Source organism: Pinus tabuliformis, chromosome 4_1 (assembly GCF_031772625.1).
Source record: "Pinus tabuliformis cultivar Carrire ecotype Pingquan chromosome 4_1, CPIR1, whole genome shotgun sequence".
Lineage (NCBI taxonomy): Eukaryota > Viridiplantae > Streptophyta > Pinopsida > Pinales > Pinaceae > Pinus > Pinus tabuliformis.
In genome coordinates this window covers 792,443,384-792,467,108 of record NC_142303.1, presented here as the reverse complement: position 1 = coordinate 792,467,108, position 23,725 = coordinate 792,443,384, and the positions used below count along the sequence as shown (strand labels likewise).

The window sequence follows — 23,725 nt, the reverse complement described above, 5'->3', positions numbered from 1 at the left end:
AATATAATTCTGATATGACTGGACAGCAAATTCAACTGGATAGCAAATGTCAATACCCAAGACTGTAAATACACAAAACTGTATAGCGCATTCAACACTTCATGCCACAATGCTTTGACCCACGTCCTTGTTTTAAAAGATCTATTTAACACATGGCATTCAATGATTTTTATATGCCCAAAAAAAACTTCAACGCATACACAAGTGGGGCAGCATATGGTGATACCAACGTTCAATATATGGTCGGGCCAGAGATCAATCTAATACACCAAGACTGTGTATTAAGGCAACGTAAATACAACAGACTTCAATATATATTGGCAGTGTTCAATGTACAACACCAAGACTGGTGATACACCAAGACTGTGTATTAAGGCAGCGTAAATACCACAGAGTTCAATATGTATGGGCAGCGTTCAACATATGGCCAGCGTTCAACATATGGGCAATGTTCAACAGACTTCATGTAATTAATAGCAGCACTGGCCGATACAAGAACTGATACCAACGTTCAAGATAAACATTGGTATTACGTATTACAAACCAGCAACATCATAAACAATGGTATCATTCCAGCAACTCGAATCAAAATTCCAGGATAAGAACACGTAGGTATTTAATACTAGCGTTGGGCTATGCTTTGAAGCCACTGGTCCAAGAATGAAAACAAGTAGAATGAGTGCAGCGAGTGCAGAAAATTGTGTGCCCCAGTTATATTAGATTTCTAAACCCATTCCTCAGTGCAGACGTAGACCTCTTATACATCTTTCAAAATATTCTCAATGGAGCGATAGTTATTACCATTATAATTACAAAACCCCTTCCAACTGTTTGTAAAAGGAATCAATGTGCAGGAGAATTGTTTAATTGAAACCATGCGAGCATCTCGTAGCACCTATTGAAACGCTGGAGAGAATGCATTCTGGTAACACATATGCGTACGCGATAGCCAGAGACGAGATGCAGTCGGACAGTCAAAAGACTCTAAGAACCATGACTTGTCCCCTCAAAAGAAAATTCTTCTAACGCCCAAAACTCCTTCTAGAGGACGCAGATAATGTAGCGTTTAGATAGTGGCAGTGACTGTGGAGGGGGCAGGTCAGAATATATGGAATATGGCAGATAATGGTTATGCGCAGAAGCCACGCAGTGGGTAACACAAAGCACATACAGTAATTATGGCAGACAGAGAGTGCAGTAGACAGACTCCACAGGGGGACAGACTGCAAGAAAATGGCAGAAGGGAGTTACAACTAATTTCGGGAGCTGGCTCTGATACCATGTCAGACCAGGCAGCAACTCCTCAAAACAAATCAATTCATGTTATTCCTTTAGGTTGGTCTTTATTATATACATGAGGGAGACTGTTCACTTCATCTCCCGATGATTGTTCATACCTCTTATTATTTATTTACATTGATTATATTTATTCACCCAATCCTGATGATTAGGTGTCAACAAGCTCATTCTTCAAACTTGCTACTAGACCAATGTTCTTAATAGCGAATAACTTTGACAAGGCATCATACATTTCCTGAACATGATTGATGTTGGCTATGAATGGGACAAAGTAGTCCTTTATTCCTTCTACCATTAGAGTCATGGCCACCAATTCTAGTTCTCTGAATTTCACTTTTTCAGCATCACTAGAGTCTTTTGTAGGCTTCTTTACTTTTCCTTTGACCAAGTCTAGAACCTTGTTCTTTTCAAGGATGAGATCAATCCTCTTCTTCCAGAATATATAATTTGAGGCTCCTTCAAGTTTGTTCTCTCCCTTGATTGTGTTAGACATATTCCATGAATATAGTAGACTCCTTCCCTGAGATAATCCTTTTGAATGGTTCCTTGATTAAATGCTTGAGACTGCGATTTTCTTCTTCCTTCACCAAAGCTCTGATACCATGTTAGAAAATCAAAAAGGCAGAAAAAATTTCTTATTCTTGATCATTACTTATGATGTTCTTGATTTGTGATTATGATTCTTTATATCTTTTCTCTCTTTCAGTTCATCAAGCAATAGCGCATAAAACAATGGACGCCAGATGTAGGCACTATGCCAGGGCAAAACCCCCCTCGAGGGGAAAACCCAGTCAAGAAAATTATTCCTTTCAATAGTATTCTTTGAGACTCTTCTCCCTAGACAAAGACAGACCTTCCCTCCACACCAAATCAGCCTCCCAGATTTTCTACCTCCCTTCTAGCAACTTCAACTTGGCAACAACTTCGAACAAGCAACAACTTCTAGCATCAGTGAAACTTGGAAGATTTTGATCTCCCAATCTAAGGCACAAAACAGAGAGAGAGAGGCACCAAAATTTCATTTTTCTTCTTCTCCTTAGACTCCACCCAACTCACACTTCCTTTAGCTTCCCGGCTTTAGACTTCGCACTTCCCAGCTTCCTTAGAGATATCGAAACTTGCTTGAGATGTTGTGCTCCAAATTAATTCGACTTGTTTCTATTTATAGGCTTCAAGGGAGGTCCAATTGATGTCCTTAGGCCGACTTGATCTCTCTTAGGCTGACTTGATGTGGAGTATACATAAATTACAGTTGACTCAACCTTTTTACATGATTCAAAATCCCAAGAAGGGTCTCTTTAAAGGTACAATGACTCTATTGACTCAAAATAGATCCTAGAAGTCCTCAATGGGGACTTTGACCTAAAACATGGTGACCCAAGAATGAAACCCATGCTTTAATAAGTCACAATAATAATAATAAAAATTATTTTCTTTATTCTTTTGACAAGTACAATACAAGATGACTCAAATATATTAATTAAAGACTGAACCTAGTTACATTTTCTAATAGAGTAGAGACCAGTGTGAGAGTTGGTACAAGATGGACGAAGCATGTGAATTGTTGACTGGTGCAATGGATAGTGGGTTGTTGAACAAGGAATGAATGGTGACACCAGAGTGGAAGATAACGTTGTGTGGGGACAGATGAATAACAAACAGTGGCGGAAGTGGAGGATGATGAACTAGCTCTGATACCACTGGAACAGAGAACTGGTACGCAGTGGTGTAATTAAATGTAGTCTTGTGTCAGCAGTAAATGTATTATTGATAAAAATATGAATTGATGGTTATAATTCTTCGTGGCAGTGTGCCTATATAGGCATTGACTGGCCACAAAGATAGAAGGTCACATCTTTTGACCAATGTCCTTTCATAATTAATAGGGCATTAATTAATTTAATTAATTAATAAATTACTATTATTAATATTAATATTTGTTATTTAATGTTTATTTATTAATTGATGTTTATGAATATTTTATTCATAACATGGAAGGCATGAGAGTGGTTTGTTCTAAGTCAGCAGCCAAGTTGGCTCACATTGGGGAACAATTGGATTCCCTAATGGCACAGTTAGAGGGCACATTGGAGAGTCGGGGCAGCCCTCTTCAGGCATACATAGACGGGGCTAGCAGGATTGTTCGGTTACCTTTGCCCATTGGAGAGAGAGAGAGAGAGAGACGGAGCTACCTAATCAGATCTCATGTGTTCCCCTGGATAGCGGGATGAGACAATCGAAGTTGCATAGGGTGCAGCATCCGCATGTTGGGATTGTTTTATGTGCGAGAATTTGTGCATTCAATCCCTCTCTTGGGGTTGGATGGCGAGAGATTCTAAGTTGGTACCTGGTGGAGTGGCCTGTGGAGATGGTGGTGGACCCGGATGTAGCTCAGCAGGACCTTCTAGGCACTGGGCATACCAAAAGCCCAGACTGGCATTAGGATCTAGGTGGGACTACCTATCATTTCCCTGATATATCGGTTGACTGTGACCTGGATGGTACAGGTTACCTAGCAGTTGAGTGTGCACATTCGCTAGGGGAGTTTCGGGCAACACCACTGGCCAACCAGTTTATGGGCAGACTCCTTGGGTTGTCCTGGTATAACGATTGTACACGGGATCACGGGATGATCAGCATACTCTCGTAGGATTTTGTTGGAGGTGGCATTGGCAAACCAATAGACGATGCCTTATATGGAGCTGGGGATTCTTCACATTTGTGTGGGGCACAGAGGACACCAAGGAGCAGAGCAATGGTGGCATCACTACTGACACATAGGGAGATTCACTTCTTAGATCCCTCAGGGAGGATTTGGAGTGGATATATGTTGATCGGAGGGTATAGTGATGCAACGGTGGAGGTGATAATACCGATTGAGTGTGGTAATACCGATTGAGTGTGGGCCGACACGTAGAGACACAGCTCTAAGTCATCACATCCAAGGATGTGTGGGAGCATCCAGCGTTGAGCAATGGTCTACAAGTAGACATGGAGATTCATGGTGGTGTGTCGTAGTGTGTTGGATTGTATTGTGGAGTAGGAATGTCTTACATCACATTGAGTACATGCAGGGAGTGGCTGGTGCCTTGACACAGACAAGGCACGAGACGGTACAGAGTGGTATAGGGGTAGTCAGAGATATCCTGTGGAAGTCACTTCGCATCATCCCGACACCTTGTTTTCTCACCTGGAATTTGTCTAGCTTGCCTTTGGTAAGCCCATGTGCACTAGTTCTTGCCTATTGTACTCTCACCATGAAATATAATAAAATGGCTCAGCTTCTTTGGGGATAAATTGTTAATGTGTTGTTATTTTGCGGTGTTTTGATCCTTGGTTGCATTTAAGAAATTTATGGTTGTTATTACTTAATATTTCCATTAGGAATATTACAACTACACCCCAAAGTCTTTTATTATGATGATCAAAATGTTCCCAGCAGGGCAATGGCTTTACATCAGCATTTACAAAGTTAAATCAGACCAGAGCTCAAGATCAAGATGTCAATTGAAGCAAAATGCCTTCTATTTATAGAGAAATCCCTCCAAGTGAAAAATAACAGCTAGTTCGTTTGATCCCCGTCAAAATAATATCAACCTTCGATAAATCTTTGATCAACTTTTAATCTCTGTCGTCAAAAATATTTATTTTTGAAGAATTTTCAAATTTCTCATTAAAACCAATATTTATTAGTTCAAAAACTAATTTCTTCAAAAATTTGACTTTGATTCAACTAACAAACTCCAATGGTCTAAATTTTCTTGATATTTGCAATATTCCCTTGGTGGGGGACCTCCAAAATTTGACTTCTTTTAGACCCATGAACTTTTCCACTTGGAGAAACTAATTTTTCTAACATTTTAATATCATTGATATCTCAGTGCATCATGATCGACCTTGTAGTATCTAGATGCCTCATGATGATCATCTCATGAGATACACTTTCTTTTCTGGATGTGATCTCCTTATATCTCTTATCAGGACTTGTGACTCAGGACAGATATCATATTTCAGTACCAATGTCTGATGGACCACTTGGCATCTTATACATTTTATATATTAGTTTTATCTTCATATTTATGTGACAATGTATTTATTTGATTTTGATGCTGGTTTGGAAGTTTAAAAATTTGGAAAAAAAAAATAAAGTAAAAAATTATGTTTGTAATTTTTAAGTTTCCTAATAATTCCCCAGATATTGCTAATAATTTAAAATTTGGATCCCCAACCATAAATTGCAGATAATGATAAATGTAACATTGAGTGAAACCCTCTCACAAGGGTTTTGAGCTTAAAGATACATATCTTCAAACTCTTCAGTTTTCTTCACTTCCGGGCATTAATTTAACATTCTTAGAAGTGAACAATCAATTTCGAACTTGCAGGAAGTTAAATTTCTGCATAAAATAACTCTGAGTTTTGACTCATTTTCTTCATATTTCATTGTCCTAAGACTTGCACCCACTAATTTTACTTTATTTGAGCATTTATAGGCTTGGGGGTGGCGCCAAAAGGGGGTCTACCTTGCTGATTTCTACAGTTTTATGCAGCTTTGTAAGTCTAAAGCACCAGAACAGCAAGCCAATTGTTCACTTTCACCCACATGACAAGGTCATCAGTGAGGTATTTTATTTCACACTTGGTAAGGACTCTCAACACTCACTTATTGTGTCATTTCAAGGTTTATTTCTCATAATTAGAGTGTCTATCACTTGTTGGTCTGCAATTTATGTAGTAGATTTCCATTTCAGATTAGAAAGAAATCTAAAATTATCTCCTAGACTCCATCACCCAAGAGGTATTATAAAGCATTGGTATACTAGCATGTGGTAGAGGTAATTTAGTGTACAGAAGCCTCACTCAGCTTTGTAGTTGGCCTAAAGATTGGTTACTCGAGCTGAGGTGACAATGGGCACTTTTCCTGTGTGGTGCCACTTTAGAATCTTGTTAGGGCCTTAGCAAGACCTGCTAATTTGGGGAGTAACAAATACCAATTATGAGTAGCTGTGAGAAACCTTTAAGCAAAAGGGTTCAAAAGTTGGAATAGTCAATTAGATGGGTTCTCAAAATGAATCTAATTGAATCCTGCGTTCAACAAAAGAATGCAAGAGTGTTATGGCAATCTAATAGACTTGGAAGAATGACTAAGTGTATTTGGTGAAATAATGCCTTTAAAATGAGGAAGATGATGGTCTCATAGAACACCGATGAACAGACTTGAATATGGAGATGAAGAGAAGCTGAAGACATGACACACAAGGATACCGTATGGAGATGAAGAGAAGCTGAAGACATGAAACACAACAAGGATACAATCTTTGAGATATAACAAGCATTATGGCTAGTTACCTAGGGGCCTATATAGATGTCCGTCAACTCATATGTCATCTTCAACAATATTGCTACCATAATGTAATAGTTTTTAAGCTTTCGTATTGAGTGGGTACCTAGTTAAAAATATATTATATGAAGAGAGGCATTGGAGCATTAGCCCTCCAATAATAGTTAGGAGTATTGAAAATTTGTATAAATAGTCAATTATTTTAGAGATGCGAAAAATGTAATAGTTAGGTGTCGTGGTTAGGAGTTACGTGGTTAAACCACCTTAACGTCTTAGGGATGCTGTAAATTAAAATGAAAGATTATGTATATGTATGAAAGAGACGTATTTCTGCAGAAGCAATAATTAAATTGATTATTATTTTTTTCTCTCCATAATCATTTATGAATGTATGCCCTAAATTCTTTCAAACAAGCCCAGAGAGTTTTGGATATATCAACCAAGAATTTCATGCACATAGAGATGCTTTTTTCTTTCTATACCTGGTGGAATGCCAATATAAAGCTCCCCATTAATATCAAGAGGGCGTATAAACGCTTCTTCAAGAATCTCCTGAAATTTCTTCCCAGATGCTTGCTGCATTAAACGAGACACGAAGACACCACAATCAGAACATTTAAAACTGAACAGACAAAAGGATCAAATTCCTTGCTAGAGTTCCTCTTGCCATGCATAATTGAGAACGTTCATTTCTAGTAATGCAACACCCCAATTCTCTTATATTTTCCCTATAAACATAGAAGGCATGGACCCCATGGAGAAGCTTCGGGCTTCTTACATTCCTAAATAAATGATATTTCTCCTCACGAATTATATTTAATATATTCTAATTTCTAGTTTTACTTTTTAAACCAGTGACTTGTGAAAAACACGTTACCAAATCCCTTTATTACAAGCATAAACATTAAATTTTAAAAGAGCGAATAACTCTTCTTACTGTCCTGCATAAATAACTGAGAAAAAAAATGTTACTTTCCCCAGGCTTATAACAGCCCTAAATTAACACAAAATGTCTCTCAGACTCTAATAAGATAAACTCCCCTCATATTGATCATCATGTGTTGTCATTGCAATCCTGAAATGAAAGGTCAACCCAACCAGTAAGGCCCTTCTCATCCCTTCTAACACAGTCAACCATACAAATATGATCCTTATCAGCCCTTATCTAATGAAGTTATCCCTCCATATATCTTATTATACCCTTCGCTAAGCCAACACTCCGTATATCTCAATGGAAGGCCTGTTGGGCATTTGAGATAAATACTTCATTACACTAAGGTTTTGGTACTACGGGATAAATACTTCACTAGAGAATCAGAGACTGTACTTTGTTCCAGTGTTTGAAGACCCTGTCTGATGGATGGGGTGTTGCATCATAGAACCTGTCCTTAATGGCAAGCAAAGGAAAATGTTGAATTCCAAAATTATAAAATGAAAATATATAAATAACAAAGGTACAGTCAAGAGATATGGTGTTACGGATTCAATTCTAACAGTAAGATATTTTCTTGTTCAATTCCAAAGATCACAAAAAAAATTCACCAAAATCCTGATGTGTGAATCTTTGTCAAGCAGAGGCATAGTCAAGAGATTGATGTTACAGGTTCAAATCTAACACTAACATATTTTCTTATTTAGCTTATTCTTCATGCTTCTGAAACAGTATTCGAAATAATGTACAGTAATATGAAATAGGAAAACAGAAGCATAATACGAAGAACAAATAAAATGAGGTAAACAGGCAAGAGACTCTCTAAGGAAAGCTGCAGCCATCTAAAACAGAAGATAAAACAGATTTAAGGTATAGAATGTATGAATATAATTCCAGGATGTGATGAGAGTTTTGCATGGATAAGTTTCTTGCATATGATATTAAAATTGGAAGAGAACGTCCTATCAGAAAGGATTGGAGATGGAGAAGTAGGAAGCCTACTTATATTTATGTGAGGAAGGGCATTGATGAGTTGATAGGGCACTCCTCTGTAATAGGGTTCCACTTAAACAAGGGTGGGGAGTTAGAGATCCGATGGAGAGATGGGTGAGTTGGTGCCAATCCATTTGGAGGGCTCCTGCCTCAAACCTAGAGTTTGGGAATGGTTAGTGCTTCATCAAAGGTTAGCTGTCAAAAGTAGGTTGCACAAAGTTGGTATTACTAGTTCAACTTTTGCAGTCTGAGGTAGAAAGTGCAGCATGCTTTCCAAAAATGTCAGTCTTCCCAAGATTTTTGGCTATGGTTTCACACTGGATTTGAGCCTGGGTTTGAAACTCTGTTCTCTTTGAAGAAGACTTTTATGGGGGGGCACTTGGATGATCAGAGACCACTCCAAATTATATTGCCTTTCCATTTGATTGATTTCAATTCATTTTTTGTAGAAAATTCATTGTAAAGTTACTTTCAGTGAGGTTTCTCATCCCCTTTCTCTTGGGAATTGCAGAGTTTGAAGCAAGTGTTGGCTCTACACCCGTGTGTTTACCACTATGCTTTCTACCATGGTGTTGAGTCCCTCCCTATGGGGACATCACTCATATGATGGCCTTTTTAGCTTTTGCGGAACAGGACTTTCTGGTTCCCTGATGTTTCTATGATGTAACTGTCTCAAATCATGGTGTACTTATTTGTTCTTTGAGATAAGATATGAATTATTTTCTATGTTTCACAGGGAAACGTCCCCAAACTATTGGGGACTTCATTAGGGACACGGGGACTTGCTAGCTATCCCCAAGACATTCTAGGAAGATTTCAGGGACATTTCAGACAGATTTCAGAGATATTCTGGGTATATTTCAAGAATATTCCAGGCATATATCTTCAGTTTTGACAATCATGGACATTGATGATTGGATAATATGATTATTTTTCCCATCCATTATTTTTGTATTGCACTGTATCTAAATCTATTGTAAAAGATGTAGTTCAAAACATGGGTTTGGTATAATGGTTTTCAATTTGGGCATCTGCTGATTTAAATATGGCATGTTCAGCAACACCATTACAACAAGCAAAGTCTCCATGTCAAGAAAACAAGAAATGCAACATTTCAAAGCGATGATACTTACGGTTATTGTTCCTATTCTTCACATTTTTCAGGTCATCTCAGCTTTTACATGAAACACATTGTACATGGGTTTCCAGGAGTCATTCAAGTGCAGGCAGTGCAATAAGATAATATTGACTTGGATAGGGTACTAAATGTTTGAATAAATTCTTGTTCAATCATCTTCTTAATATGAAATATGCATCTAATCTCTTTACAGAACCAAAGTGTTTTATAGTGGTCGTCAACACAATTGTATAAGTTTGCAAAAGCTATTGATGAGGGGATGTATTTTATCTCAATGGGGATTATCTTGGGTGGTTGGGAGGAATTATTGTAATCCTCCCCAATTAGATTCAATTCCTGCAAATGACATGATGTGCATTGATGCAATGGCTTCGAGTCTTGTTGTTAAGTCTAAGTAGGACCTGTTACCGACCAAAAGTGGGTGTCCCCATAGGAGAATTATTCTCCTATATTTGTCTTCAACCGGCAGCCACCAACCCCTGACAGCCACCAATGTAGCCGATGTGTTGTGCCATTTGAGCTCCGCTCCCTAAGCCAATCATATGTCCCCTCGCCCATCTGTCGAGAGCATATGTTTGAAGGTGGGCCATCCAATCATAAAGGTATGTTTTTCATTGTGCAATCAGGGGCTTATGCTGGTTTTTCCTTGGGCACTTTGGGCATGGATTATTGGATAACTTGGAAGAAGGAAGGGTTTCGACTGTAGTTTTGTTCCCTCACCTTAAATGGGGGGTTAATCCTCAATCCTAGTCTTGTGGGATCTCCCCTATTTGCCTATGGCTTCAAGAAGGGCACTACTTGGGAAACCCCGATTTTGGTGGCGCAATGTCATTTTCCCATTTCACATTTTTCACTCCCCTCCACACATTACAAGACCTATTTTATCATCTTCCCTCTTTGGGTCCACATGACCACTGGGTCCACAAGGCACTCGTACACCCCCTCCCCTTGGCCACATGTTTGGGTCATGGCTGGAAATGTTGCCCCGGAGGTTGATGCAGCTAAAATAACGTTAAAAGCATATAATGGCCACAAGCAAGAAAGAAAAGAAAAGCATACTATGAAATGAAAAAGATGGCTAGAATATTTAAGACAGCACGTGGGAAAAAGCCAAACATCAATTCTACCCCTTCATCATGGCCATCACCCTGGTTCCTAGGGCCCTTGAGTGCCCCACACATAATTAAGGAACCCATGCACGTCCCAACCCCTGGTGGGCGATGAACTACCCCACCTTAAGGGGGTAATAACTACTTATATCATACACAACATGCTCTCATCTCTTGGAGCCCCAAGCAATAATACAAAGAAAAATCAAGAAAAGGCAAAAGGCAAATGAAGAAGGGTGGAAAAACAAAGGTCAGGGTAACTCATGTATCCACGATTGCTCCCTCCTACATCTATACACCTAAATATGTGGACATCCCTCATCATTACCATCCTTGAACCCATGGCATTTGGCTTTGAGACCCCTGTGTCCCTATCCACCTCATCATTATTCACATGACCCCTATCAATTGAAGGATGTACCTTGGACTTGTCTTTCCCCTTAGGGGCTAGGAACACCTAATAGGATTGTTTATTAGTCAGTCCTACCTAGGGAGGTCACACTATTACAAGCTTAAAGCACCAAATTTGAAAGGGAAGCCCTTTATGAAGTCATAATGTGCCCTTGATTAACAAGCTTGGTTCACTTAGATGCACTAATGAATTACTATACCTAATGGTGAGGAAGCACATTGGATCTTATATATAATTGACATGTGGTTTCATCATCGGTTGGGAAACTTAAATGGGGCCCAAGCCCACTAGAGGATCATATTGACACTTCTAAGGGAAGCGTTGAGAGCCATGGGAGTCCATCATGTGTCAAAGCATCATTTCATCCCATAGGCACCCTCAGCACCTTCAACAGTTTGTTCATTGCCCCACATTATTTGTGAGATGATGCACTTGGACCAGCGTACCTCGGTCGGCTTAGCATGATTATGGCAATTGATCCAAGCCCCAGAGGAGGTTTGTCTCAACTTTAAGACTTGGGAGGGTAGGCACCATCATTAGAGTCCTCATTTGTAGCCATGTTCAGGCTTATCTTTCATCAAGGTACCCATGAGACAAGCATTTGAACCCCAAACCCACTTTAGGGCCCCACATGATGACTTACATGGAGGATTAGGGACCATCCCCTAGTTCGTATTTTATGAAGCCCTCTCTCACATCTTGGCACTTAGAGGACTCAACACGGCCCTCCAATGGCCCTACACCAGCATGACATCATCAACTCAGCTAACAATTGGATGGCTAAATCAAAATCTACAAAAGCTACTTAATCATCTTGTGACCAAGGCTAGTTTCTTACCCATTATTTTAATGTTTGTTGGCTAATTAGGCTAATTCAATTTAGAGAGGCTCATATAAATAGAACTAAGCCACATTTGTTTTGAGTCATCATCATCACTTGGATTCTTCTCTTGTAAAAGAACTCACACTTTTTTTTGGAAGCTATTGGAGTATCTTGGATGCACTATGATATTTGGAGTTGATTTCTTATCTTGTCTTGGAGCAACTTCTTGAATATGGATGGCTATATTGCATGATTATCTTGTATGTCCTTTTGTTGATGAAAATTTTCTATTGAAAATGTCTAATGTATGTAACTGCTGCAACTAATGTAAATGCTATTGTGCCTTAATTTTGTTGAAGAAATTTTTTGGAAGCTATTTGGTTGGCTCTTGCATATGTTACTCATGATATAACATGCAATGAATGTTCCTAGTGATGAAGTGTTATTTTTTTCATGAAACTCCATATTCTAACAGTAGGTGATTGTTGAAGGTTGGTAGCTAGGGCATCAACTTTTAACCTCCTTGAGCACAAATTTGGCCAATCTAACGCATCTAGGATTCCATAGCCCAAGGGAATAGGCACTAGTCCAAGGATTTTGGTGATCAAACTCTTATTTCTCCATATTTTCTCCTCCTAAATTTCGGTCCCCTAAAGGTAGCGCAGAAATCTAGGGCTTACAACGAAATTTTAGGGAGGTGATTTTTCAAGAATCTGAGGGTCCTAACATCAAGCTCAGGGTCTAGGCTGCTTATGCTCCAAGTTTGGTGGGCATCTGCCCAAGTTGTTGGAGAATCTAGTAGGGCAGCAATTAAAACAATTCTCCCATCCTTAATAACTGCAAATGAGCTTATGTTGGCTTCTTATTATTCTTTATTAGAATATTTTCATCAAACAAATATCAAGACCATAAACCAAGAAGATCATAAAAGACAATGGACACAAGATGTAGGTTCCAAACCAGGGCAAAACCCCTTCAAGGGGAAAATCCAAACAGAATTTATTCTCTTCTTATAAAATCAAATCAAATGAGAAATCCAAGACCAAGTCCACTCACAAACCCCAAGTCACCCTCCTTTCAAGCCTTTCTAACAAGCCAAAGTCTCCTCAAGTCAACGATAGTCAAACCTTTCCAAAACTGGTCAAACTTCATATTTCAGCCCCTACAATAGAATTTCGGCCCCCTGCAATTTTCAGCCTTGTTGCAACTCTGAAATTTCGCACATGTGAGGATTTCTAGGGAAGATTCTCTCTCTTTTGACTTCACCTTCTCTCTCCTTGACTTTCACTTCTTGCCTTGTCCTCTTTGTGGATCTTTCTCCTTCTTTTCAAAAGAGATCGAACTTGCTTGAGATGGATTCCAAATGAGGTTGATCTGCCCTTATATATACACATCTAGGAGGTCGAATTTCCCCAAACAAGGCCGACTTGGTCTTCTAGGGGGAAAATTGACATTTTGGCTTCAAAACAAAATCCTTTTTCCATTTTCTTATCAGAGTCTAAATGGGACTTGACTTCAAGACTTATGACAAATATTCTTTTGACTTGACAAACCCTAGAAGTATGAAGAACATGCTTGACCTAAAGACAAATTAACTTAAGCATGAAACCCATGCGAGAAAATAATAATTATTTTTCTTCTTTTTACATATACAATGTCATTAATACAAAGGTCATTATGAAAACCAAAACTATTTACATTTTCCAACACGAGCTTCATCCATAAAATCTCTTGCCCTAGGTGATACACCAAGAGGGAAAACCCAGTTCTTTCTCTCACCCTGGGAACTTCTTTGAAGGTGTATTAGCTTAGTATCCATTGGAATAAATCATAAGAAACCCTTTCTCCTCCCTTGCCTTGACCGAGTGAATATCTTAGAAGTATTTCTTCCCATGATTATTCATAAAACCCTAGGTCTAGAGCAAGACTTTTCTAGGTCTCTCAAAGGAAGTGAAGAGCCTATTGGAAGTGTTAAAACATCACATAGAGCTTCTTTGAGAGGTACTACTGCATCATTTGGAGTCTTGATCTTAGGAATACATATTTTCATCACAAATCTCAAACCCTAAATCTTCATCTCTTCTTAGGCCTTTTCTTGGAGAGTGTTTAGCTCCCTTGAAGCATTGATTCATTATTGTGTCTCTCCTTGAATGGGCTTAGTGGAATCATGTCATACCTAAATCATTGATCCATTCAATCTGAGTAATTCTCTTCCTACAAGGACTCCTCCCATCGATGAAAGCCCATAAACAACAATAGACATTAACTGAGGTGACAGTGGGTCATTGTCCCAATGTTGTCACTTAGCCTAGCAGTTGTCCCTTAGGTTTTTCCTACCTTAGGGTCACAGGACCAAAACATGTATATTCCTCAAATGAAATATAAATATTTTTCTCATAGAAGAAAAAAAGGGAATGTGTTTTATGTTTTCACATATTAACAAGAAATATGAGGAAGAAAAGCTACTTTAGAGACAGCTATTTGTCTTGAACATTATTGAAAAATAAAAATAGTTACACTTAAGTCTCGTAAAGTTAAACTGCATTTTGCTCATGTCTAGTAGCCAAAACAGGAATGTCACTTAGCCCTTTTTTAAATTTCTCAAGCTTTTTTACAATTGACAAGTGTAAGAGCTATGCATAATACTATAGAGTATAGTTTGTTATACCTACAAGCTTGAAGCAACTACAAATGTTTATGATGAATTCTGAATTTTTAATATTCCTCTTTTATTGAAACTTTTATAATTAGTATTAATATTGTTGTCCCCAACCTGTTGTCACCTTAAAATTTTGGGGTAGAACTCTAGTTGTCTTGAGAAACAAGGGAGGTACTCCCCATCCAAAACAACAGTACAACATAGATTATATTCAAAAGAAATTTTAAAATTGGGAGATGAAGATATATAAAGGCACTGTCGATTTTGGGTAGCATCGGATGTGCTCTAGCTCCGAAATTTTGTGCAAGGGCTAGAATACATAAGATCTCCAAGACCCAAAAATCGTTTGGAGAAATTCCACCTAGACTGTGATTTATTAAAATAATTAATATTTTTAATGGGGTTCCTAAGTCTAAACTTAGGAAAATAAAAATATTAATTGGTATTAATAAAAATGTGGGTGAGAAGCTTCTAAGAGACGAGGATCAAGTCTGTTTTAATCTTAGTCGTTGATTAGGGACATAATCTCGATCGTTGATTCATCAACAAGAAAAGCATAAGAGGAGGCTTGAGGGTCAGTTGGAGATATACCAAGTGATCAAATTAGTCGATTTTTCTGGGGCGTGGTTTGCTAAGAAAATCGAACTAGTGATCGGAGTTGCAACAGAGAAACAGAGATAGTTGGGGTTGGAGGATCTTCTCCAGGACCCCGAATACTCAGCAGAGAGAGGCAGAGATACACCAGAGGAAGCAGCGCAGACCAAGGAAGGCTAACGCTAGGCCAGGAGGGCCCACGCACTGCATGACACAGTGCCAGCGCAGGGGAAGAGTTGCCCTCCTGTAGAAGTCTGAATTCAGCTAGGGAGCAACAAGATCAGCCGAGAAGGCTAACATCAGAGCTCCAAGAGGCAAAGGAGGCAACACAGAGCTGGCGTAGTGTCTCAGAGTGCTCCAAACAAGCCCACATAGCTACTACGAAGGGGCAACGCAGTTGTAGCCGGAGATAGTCAATCCAGTTGACGGATCGAAGGGATTTTGTCGGGTCAAGTAAGGTAATCTCACTTAGGTTTCTGCCAGTATATTTTATCTCTGTAACTAGATAGTCGAGAGGGCATCCAGAGTTATATTCAGAACTACTGCTTAATAATAGAAAACCCTCAGAGTTGTTGCACTGGATTTCCCGCACTAGGTTTTTCCAAGGACGTTTGTCCAAAAATAACGGTGTCCCTTGTGTGTTTGTCTATGATCTGTATGTCAATGTAGTCTGCAGTAGTGTTTTTCATCAGTGTTTAAATACTTGAATAACTTGTTAAATGTAAAAACAAGTAAGACATGATAAACCAGTGATTGCAGTAGGATTTCTGATGTGTAGATTCATAAATTTTCACATGGTATCAGAGTGTTGCGGATCATAGGATACTAAAGCCATCAGCCGAGAGATCCAGCAAATCTACTACAGAGAGGCAGTTGTCCCGAGTGACAGCGTTGTTCCAGAGCTAGAGACGCAAAGGAAGAGTGGCGCAATGTAGAAGAGGTGACGTTGAGGCTCACGTAGTCCCTGCGTCAGCATTTTGAGCTAGGTGAGAGTGACACAGTAGCTGGGAGGACCCCACGCAATAACTGTGTCAGCTATCTAGGCCAGCGCAGAAGCAGAGAGGGGCAGATCAGGGTCACACAGAGCCACATCATCTTTCTGAGCCAAGAAGGAGCGACGCAGTGGAAAGGAGGAGTTGATCTAGCTCACGCAGTGACTGCGCAGAGCCTGAGGAGCTCAGATTTTTCAGTTGTTGGTGCAGAGGGAGAAGTGCAGATTAGATCTAAGGTGTTGGTGGGACGTTGTTGTTGCTGGTGCAGAACAATGTCTAAGGAGACTGAACCAAGGTAGAGGGAGTCACTACCTTAACAGATTTCTTGCCAAAGAAATCTAGATCTGGGTTGTTGAGCAGCAGCAAAGGAGGATCGGAGAGGGGTGATTCAACATTATTTGGCAGAAGGGTTTTTATGAAGGAAATTAGGACTCAAAGTGAGTCTAGAGGAAACTTGTTCTTTAGAGGATTTCTAGAGCCATAGAAATCCAGATCCGATTTTTGTTGGGCATCAGTAAAAGAGGGAGAAGAGAATTTGTTCAACACTCATTTGAGCAGAGATGGCAGTTAATGGACTGAGGGATCAGGACAGATTGGATGGAGCATCCAACTTTGTCAGCTGGAAGGCCAAGATCCTAGCAGTCTTGGACAAGAATCGCACAAAGAATTATGCCTTGAAAGTGGTTGTTGTACCGGTCGATGCTGATCCTCTCAAGAAATACGAGGAGGCCCAAGCAAAAGACGAAGTGCATGATCTTGGACGGGGTCAAGGATCATGTGGTCCCACATATTGTTGAAAAGGACATAGCAAGGAGATGTGGGAGGCCTTGACCAATTTGTATGAGGGAACTTCCGTTCAACGGAAGATGTTGCTTGAGAACTAGCCGAGATAGTATAAGATGTAGAATGGAGAAGAAATCAATCCCTTCCTTCTCAAGTTGCAAGGGATTTGAGACCAGTTGACTTCCATGGGGTCTACATCAGATCTTGAGTTCATGGTCAGGACTACCCTGAATGCAATCATTGAAGACTGGGAGACCTTTGTCCAAAGCATCTTAGGCAGGGCTTCTCTTCCTAGTTGGGAGAAGATGTGGGCAGCTCTTCGACAGGAAGAGATCAGGCAGTTAACCAAGGCGGGAAGTAGTGGCAAAGGAAGAGGAGAATGCAGCTCTCGCATCAGTTAACCAAAGTCAGATGCTTCAGATGTGGGGAACTAGGACATTTCGCCACTCAGTGCCATCGGAAGAAGGGCAAGGAAGAGAATTGACTCAAAGGTTGCTCCAGCGAAAGATGACAAGGAGGACGATGATGAGGATTATGCCATGAGTGCTCATGCACCTCTAGAGAAGAGGTGGGGTGATATTGAGCTGTAGTCAGGAGGACTACACGAAGGGACAGGATCCTTGAGGTGCCCTAACTCTTGGATCACATACGGCTACGAGAGCCCTTAATGATAGCAGCAGAATGACGGGAGTCAGTTGGTGCGAGGGATGATGCAGCAACAGTGGCAGAGCTAGAGTGCCAGAGTCTGAAGCAGTGCAGTGGTGTTGCAGCAGTGCGGAAGGCACAGAGCAGATACAACAGCAGCACAATTGCATCAGAGGGTCAGCACAGATTAGCAACAGAGGTAGCTCCAGCATCACAGGGCATCCAGACTTACCAACATGTCAGTTTTTGGGTGACTTTTTCAGTTTCTTACTTCCAACAACTGAGTTGCAGTGCAACAGTTAGTAGTGGCAGTGCTATGGGCAGCATGATGCAGCATAGTGAGAGGGAGTTGTAGTACAAAAGTAGCAGTGGTAGTGGCAGTGTCATAGGCAGCATTATAGGTTGCAGCAATGTAGTGGATGAAGGGCACCAGGCCAAGCATCAGCAGTATTGAGGGTCGATGCCATGGATCGTGTGATGCTTCTATTGGGAAGTATTGCTAGAGCACATTCCTTGCTAAGAGGGAGTGTTGATTTTGAGTAGCGTCGGATGTGCTCTAGCTCCGAAATTTTGTTGAGGGGCTAGAATACATAAGATCTCCAAGACCCAGAAATCATTAGGAGAAATTCCACCCAGATTGTGAGCTATTAAAATAATTAATATTTTTAATTGGGTTTCTATGTCTAAACTTATTAATAAAAATATGGGTGAGAAGCTTCTAAGAGACGAGGATCAAGTCTATTTTAATCTTAGTCGTTGATTAGGGACTTAATCTCTGTTGTTGATTCATCAACAGGAAAAGTATAAGAGGAGGCTTGAGGGCCAATTGGAGATACATTGAATGATCAAATCAATTCAATTTTTCTGGGGCGTGGTTTGCTGAGAAAATCAAACTAGTGATAAGAGGGGCAGGGATAGTTGGGGTTGGAGGATCTTTACCGAGACCCCGAATACTCAGCAGAGAGAGGCATAGATACACCAGAGGAGGCATCGCAGACCAAGGAAGGCTGACACTGGGCCAGGAGGGTCCACACACTGCTTGACACAGTGCCAGCGCAGGGGAAGCGCTTCCGTCCTGCAGAAGTCTGAATTCAGCCGGGGAGCAGCAAGATCAGCCAAGAAGGCTGACGTCAGAGCTCCAGGAGGCAGAGGAGGCAACGTAGAGCTGACGTAGTGTCTCAGAGTGCTCCACGCAAGCCCACGTAGCTACTGCGAGGGGGCTGCGCAATTGTAGCCTAAGATAGTCAGTCTAGTTGCCGGATCGGAGGGATTTTGCCAGGCGTAGTGAGGTAATTTCTCTTAGGTTTCTACCAATATATTTTATCTTTGTAATTGGATAGTCGAGAAGGCATCTAAAGTTGTATTCAAACCCACTGTTTAATAGTAGAAAACCCTCAGAGTTGTTGCACCGGTTTTCCCCCATTGGGTTTTCCGAGGATGTTTATCCAAAAATAATGGTCTCCCTTGTGTGTTTGTCTCATATCTATTTCAGTTTATGATCTGTATATCAATGCAGTCTGCAGTAGTGTTTTTCATCAATGTTTAAATAATTAAATAACTTGTTGAATTTAAAAACAAGTAGGAAATGATAAACCAATGATTGCAGTAGGATTTCTAATGTGTAGATTCAAAAAATTTCACAGACACGAGGGAAGCCTCCTCCCAACACCTTTCATCTTCCTTTTCTCTTTTTATCACCATTCATCATATTGCAAGTGTGATATTTTATCTTTCGAGGGGCAGATTACATCCAAGGAAACAACTTGTGATTTTAGGTATTCCAAACCCTAGCAATTATCATATATGTTGAGTATGTGTTATACTCTTTACACAAGTAGCCCCACATGCTATATGTATGTGTCAAGTGTGCCATTGGGGGTTAGGCGTTCAGGGGGAAAAATCACAAACAAATCAATTTAAAAAAAAAAAGTGTTGTTTTGGCCAGTTTTTAGCAGTTTTTGACACATTGTTTTCAACCTGTAGTTTTCTAATTCTGGTTAAGGAATTCTAATTAAAGAATTAAGGTTGTAATCTAATGTGGGTCAACAGATTAGTGTTTTGGATGCCACACGACCCTATACATTGTGTTGTAAACCTTTATTGGTTTTCCTAATTAAAAGTTTCGAAGGTAAATATCTAAGTAACGTATGTGATTTCTATTCTTTACTTTTCTATTTTATAAAGAATATGTGTGTGCATTGCTTTAATGTAAAGGTTTAAAACTAATGTTTGCTATCAAAGTAGTGTTAGGCTTCAAGGGGACACCTTTGTTCGAAGGGTTCAGTTATCTTATGTTGAAGCTTGCGGTAGCTTTCAAAGGTCTTTTACATGAGCTTGGTGTCTTCGGATGTAGGAGATGGGCAATTGACTCTTTAGGTGCTTGACTAGAGGAGTAGTGATTTACGACTTCTTTGTGTTGGAAATACTGAGAGGGGGCGATGAATCAGTATTTCATAGCAATGCGCACTTTATTAATCATTTTCAGAGCATTAGTTATTCTTCAACATTATTATTAATATTATTTATTTGATATAAAATGCAGTAGACAACATCATACAACAATGTAGAAAGATAAAACAATAGACACAAGGTTTTAAGTGGAAAACCCCCTCCGGGTCAAAAACCATCGAATGCTTCTTAGTAATTGTATTCTTCTTCTCTTTAAAAGAAAAATTAAATACATCAAATTCTTAACCACAACTAAAGGAGGCCACAACCCCCTGATTTACAAGCTACAGCTTATAGGACACTACTACACCCTAATATTTTGTTGCAATACCCTTATAGGACACTACTACACCCTGTGAGTCAAGCCACAACTTGACGAGTGCCCCAACACTCTGTTTACCATTTGTTGTCAAAGAGATGCTTTTTCGCCCTGTAATTTATCATCCCCAATTGAAAGGATGCCACAACGCACTGTGCAAGCTACAACCTACCCTAGCACCACCTTGCCACCCTGAAGTGTTCTCAAGCTCCAACCTGAAGCTAACTCCAATCACCTACTTCGCACCACTCTCCCACCCATAAGGGTTCTCAAGCTCCAACTTGAATGTGACTCCAATCACTTGCCTCGCATCACCCTGCCACAATTAACGAGTCGGCGGATCATGTTTCACAATTTTCAAACTGGATCCCTCTGTGCTCTGATTCAATATAAGAAATTGTAAGGAAGATTTTGTTGTTCTGCTCAAAAAGTATATCACTGTCAAATCCTGGCAGCTTCACCGATCAATTTTGCTCAATCTTACCATTGCACAATTGTTCCTCAAACACAATCCTGCCTCTACTCAATCACAACCCAAATCAAACCACTACACAAACTGACTATCAATACTGGCACATCCATTAATCATTGTACAATACATTATCACTACTACTGCCACTACACTACACTGCTCATGCATAAATGTGCATTCAAAGGCTCATGAGATAGTTTGTCCAAACCACTGTACCAAGTTGCTAATACTACTGCAAGTACCGGGCACTAATGTGTATTGATGGTTCAATCCAAGATGCCTTAGGTCATCCCTATGACCAGCATGAAATGCTTTCAAACTTTGCCCAAGGAGTGTTACCAACATGCATCTTATCGTTGCTCAAATAATCAATGTCCTGCCACCATGTAATGTCACTATTGTGTCATCCCCTCTTGTAGTAAAGTCACTGTCCAAAGATACTATCACAAACCCACTGTGATATTGTTACATAAATAATGTCATACCAACATATTACATCAACACGAGTTGTTGGCACATCAATGAGTAATCAATGCCAGTGTTATATAGGATTCCTCATTATAATGAGCATGCTACAACATACTCAACAAAACAATAATCACTTTTGAGTCTATAAAACAGTCACACTACTTATCCAATCATCAAGTCAAATATACTGACCACTGCCAAGTCCATGACATGAATCAAAATTGCTATAGCTCTTTACAGGTCATAATGCACTATCAATTCATCTATGGAATCATGATCACTACAAAGAATTTAAGTCAGAGTCTTGTCATACTCGTGTTGTTTTGTCTCTTGTCAATAAGTTGTCACAAACCATTTTGATATTGGCGTGTTAAGTCTCATTAATGAATCAAACATTGTTGTACAATAAGCCCACTGTAGCACTCAAATTCCAATCAACACTATCATGCCAAGACAATCAATACTGCTGTAGAGAGTCACTGGTCAAAAAATCATGATGTACCATGTCTTATTAATTGATGTTGTTTATGATCTCAAACACTGTAACAAGCTATGTTGTCTATGTTACTGACACCCACTATTATTTTCCATATTGTAGGTAAATTGGGGCTTCAATAATTGAACATGAATACTCACAGATGTGTAATCAATGATGTCTGCAATCACAACAAGATTTGAAGTCAATGATTGGCTTAGCGCATTTACTCCTTGAAGTTACTCACTGATGTACAAAGAGATTACTGCCATTGTCTTATGGTGAAATTCAATGTCATATATTCACAATGGTATAACTGACAAAGGTGTCTTTATTCACATGTCACTTTCACCAAGATCAAGTCAAAAATCACTATCAATAACAAGAGCCAACACAATCTCAAGGCTTTGTAGCTTCATGCTTACTTACCACTTCTTGTCCTTTGCTGCGTGGAGGAGTCTGCAATGGATGGGGAGCAAGGGGACGCAAGGATATGGATGGCTAAGGACGTGGAGCTGGGCAACATGGAGATTTAGATGCGGACTTTGATTGTGTTTGTAGGTCCGCAAAGAGATGGAACAACAAGCAAAGGAAAAGAGAGAAATGGGCTGCGGACAGGCAACGTATCCCCTTTTTTTTATTTGCAGGGTTAGCGATGGCAAGGATAATGGAACTCGAGCTGGAAGAAACGCATGAGCGTTTGGTGGAATGTGTAGAACAGGCGTGGAGCTGGAATATCGACTGGCAGAAGGCGAAGGATGAGCTGAGAGCAGAGGAGCAAGAATGGGAGATGAAAGGAAAGGGAATGACAATGATGTAGGGAGAAGAGACGGGCAGATGGAAAGAGGTATAGAGAGGAAATGGACGGAGCTGGGACACTGATCTGGAGGTTAGAAGGATCGATGGTTTTTTTTATGCAGCATTTGAAGACTGCATGGAGATAGCAGCGTTGAGAGGGGTGAGAAAGGGCCAGCGTAAAGAAGCTGAGGTACTGCAACGTAGGAGTTGGGACTGCGCACCGATCTGGCAGTAAATGAAGAGATAGCATGGATCTGGCAGAACGTTGGAGCAGGGAACGCAAGGCAAGGCTACAACCCCCTAAAAAAATTCGAAATTTCTCTGTAATCAAAATGAAACCCTCCAAGACCTAGATCTGGCTTCAGATAAAATGTTTTCGTCTGATTTGCAACCTGCAATAACAAAAACCGAACGCCCATAAATAAAATGTGCAAGAAACAAAACTAAAAACCCTAAAACCCGCTAAATAATTACAATATTCACAGTTTAAAGGCTCTAAATAGCCAGATTTTCCAATATTCCACAAAAATATTTTCAGAATTTAAAGTTAGAATGAGATGCTTCAGAAAACCCTTCATGCATTCACAAGAAAAATTTCAAATGATAAGCCTGGGATCAAAATTGGTTGGGCTCTTCAGAAAATGCAATCCGGGAGTTGACTGGTTCAGCCAAGAACTTCCCCGAATGCCCAGTAATCTCAAAAAAAAATATTTCCTGCACAACTTAATTCAACCATTAACAAATAGGGAGAAAACGATACTAAAATCCAGATCTAATGGAGATACCTGCCATCATATTCAGAAATTTAGCTACCATTCAAACCCTAGCGACCAAACAAGATACCTGTGTTTAAAATCACTCTTCATCAAGCTATCATCAATGGCCGAAAATAAATTTATGCAGAAAAATAAAACATCTTACAGCGTCTCCAGAAGAGTAACACCAGCAAGATTTCAACCCCAAAGTCTTTCTTTATTGCACATGAAAAATGACTACAAGAGAGCTTTCTTTAGCACACGACTCTAA

At 39.8% G+C, this 23,725-nt stretch overlaps 1 protein-coding gene across 2 annotated transcripts in view; it reads right to left on the bottom strand.

The window, feature by feature from the left end:
- LOC149178575 (ABC1 family protein) overlaps nucleotides 1–23,725 on the bottom strand; it is a 218,264-nt gene that overhangs the window by 17,506 nt on the left and 177,033 nt on the right. Inside the window, exon 18 of one of the 2 annotated variants that reach the window (XM_089420387.1) lies at nucleotides 7,123–7,216. The exons of the other annotated variant lie outside the window; for it this stretch is intronic. Coding sequence (XP_089276513.1) covers nucleotides 7,123–7,216 — 94 coding nt within the window. The remainder of the gene's footprint in view (nucleotides 1–7,122; nucleotides 7,217–23,725) is intronic. 2 annotated transcript variants of the gene reach the window in all.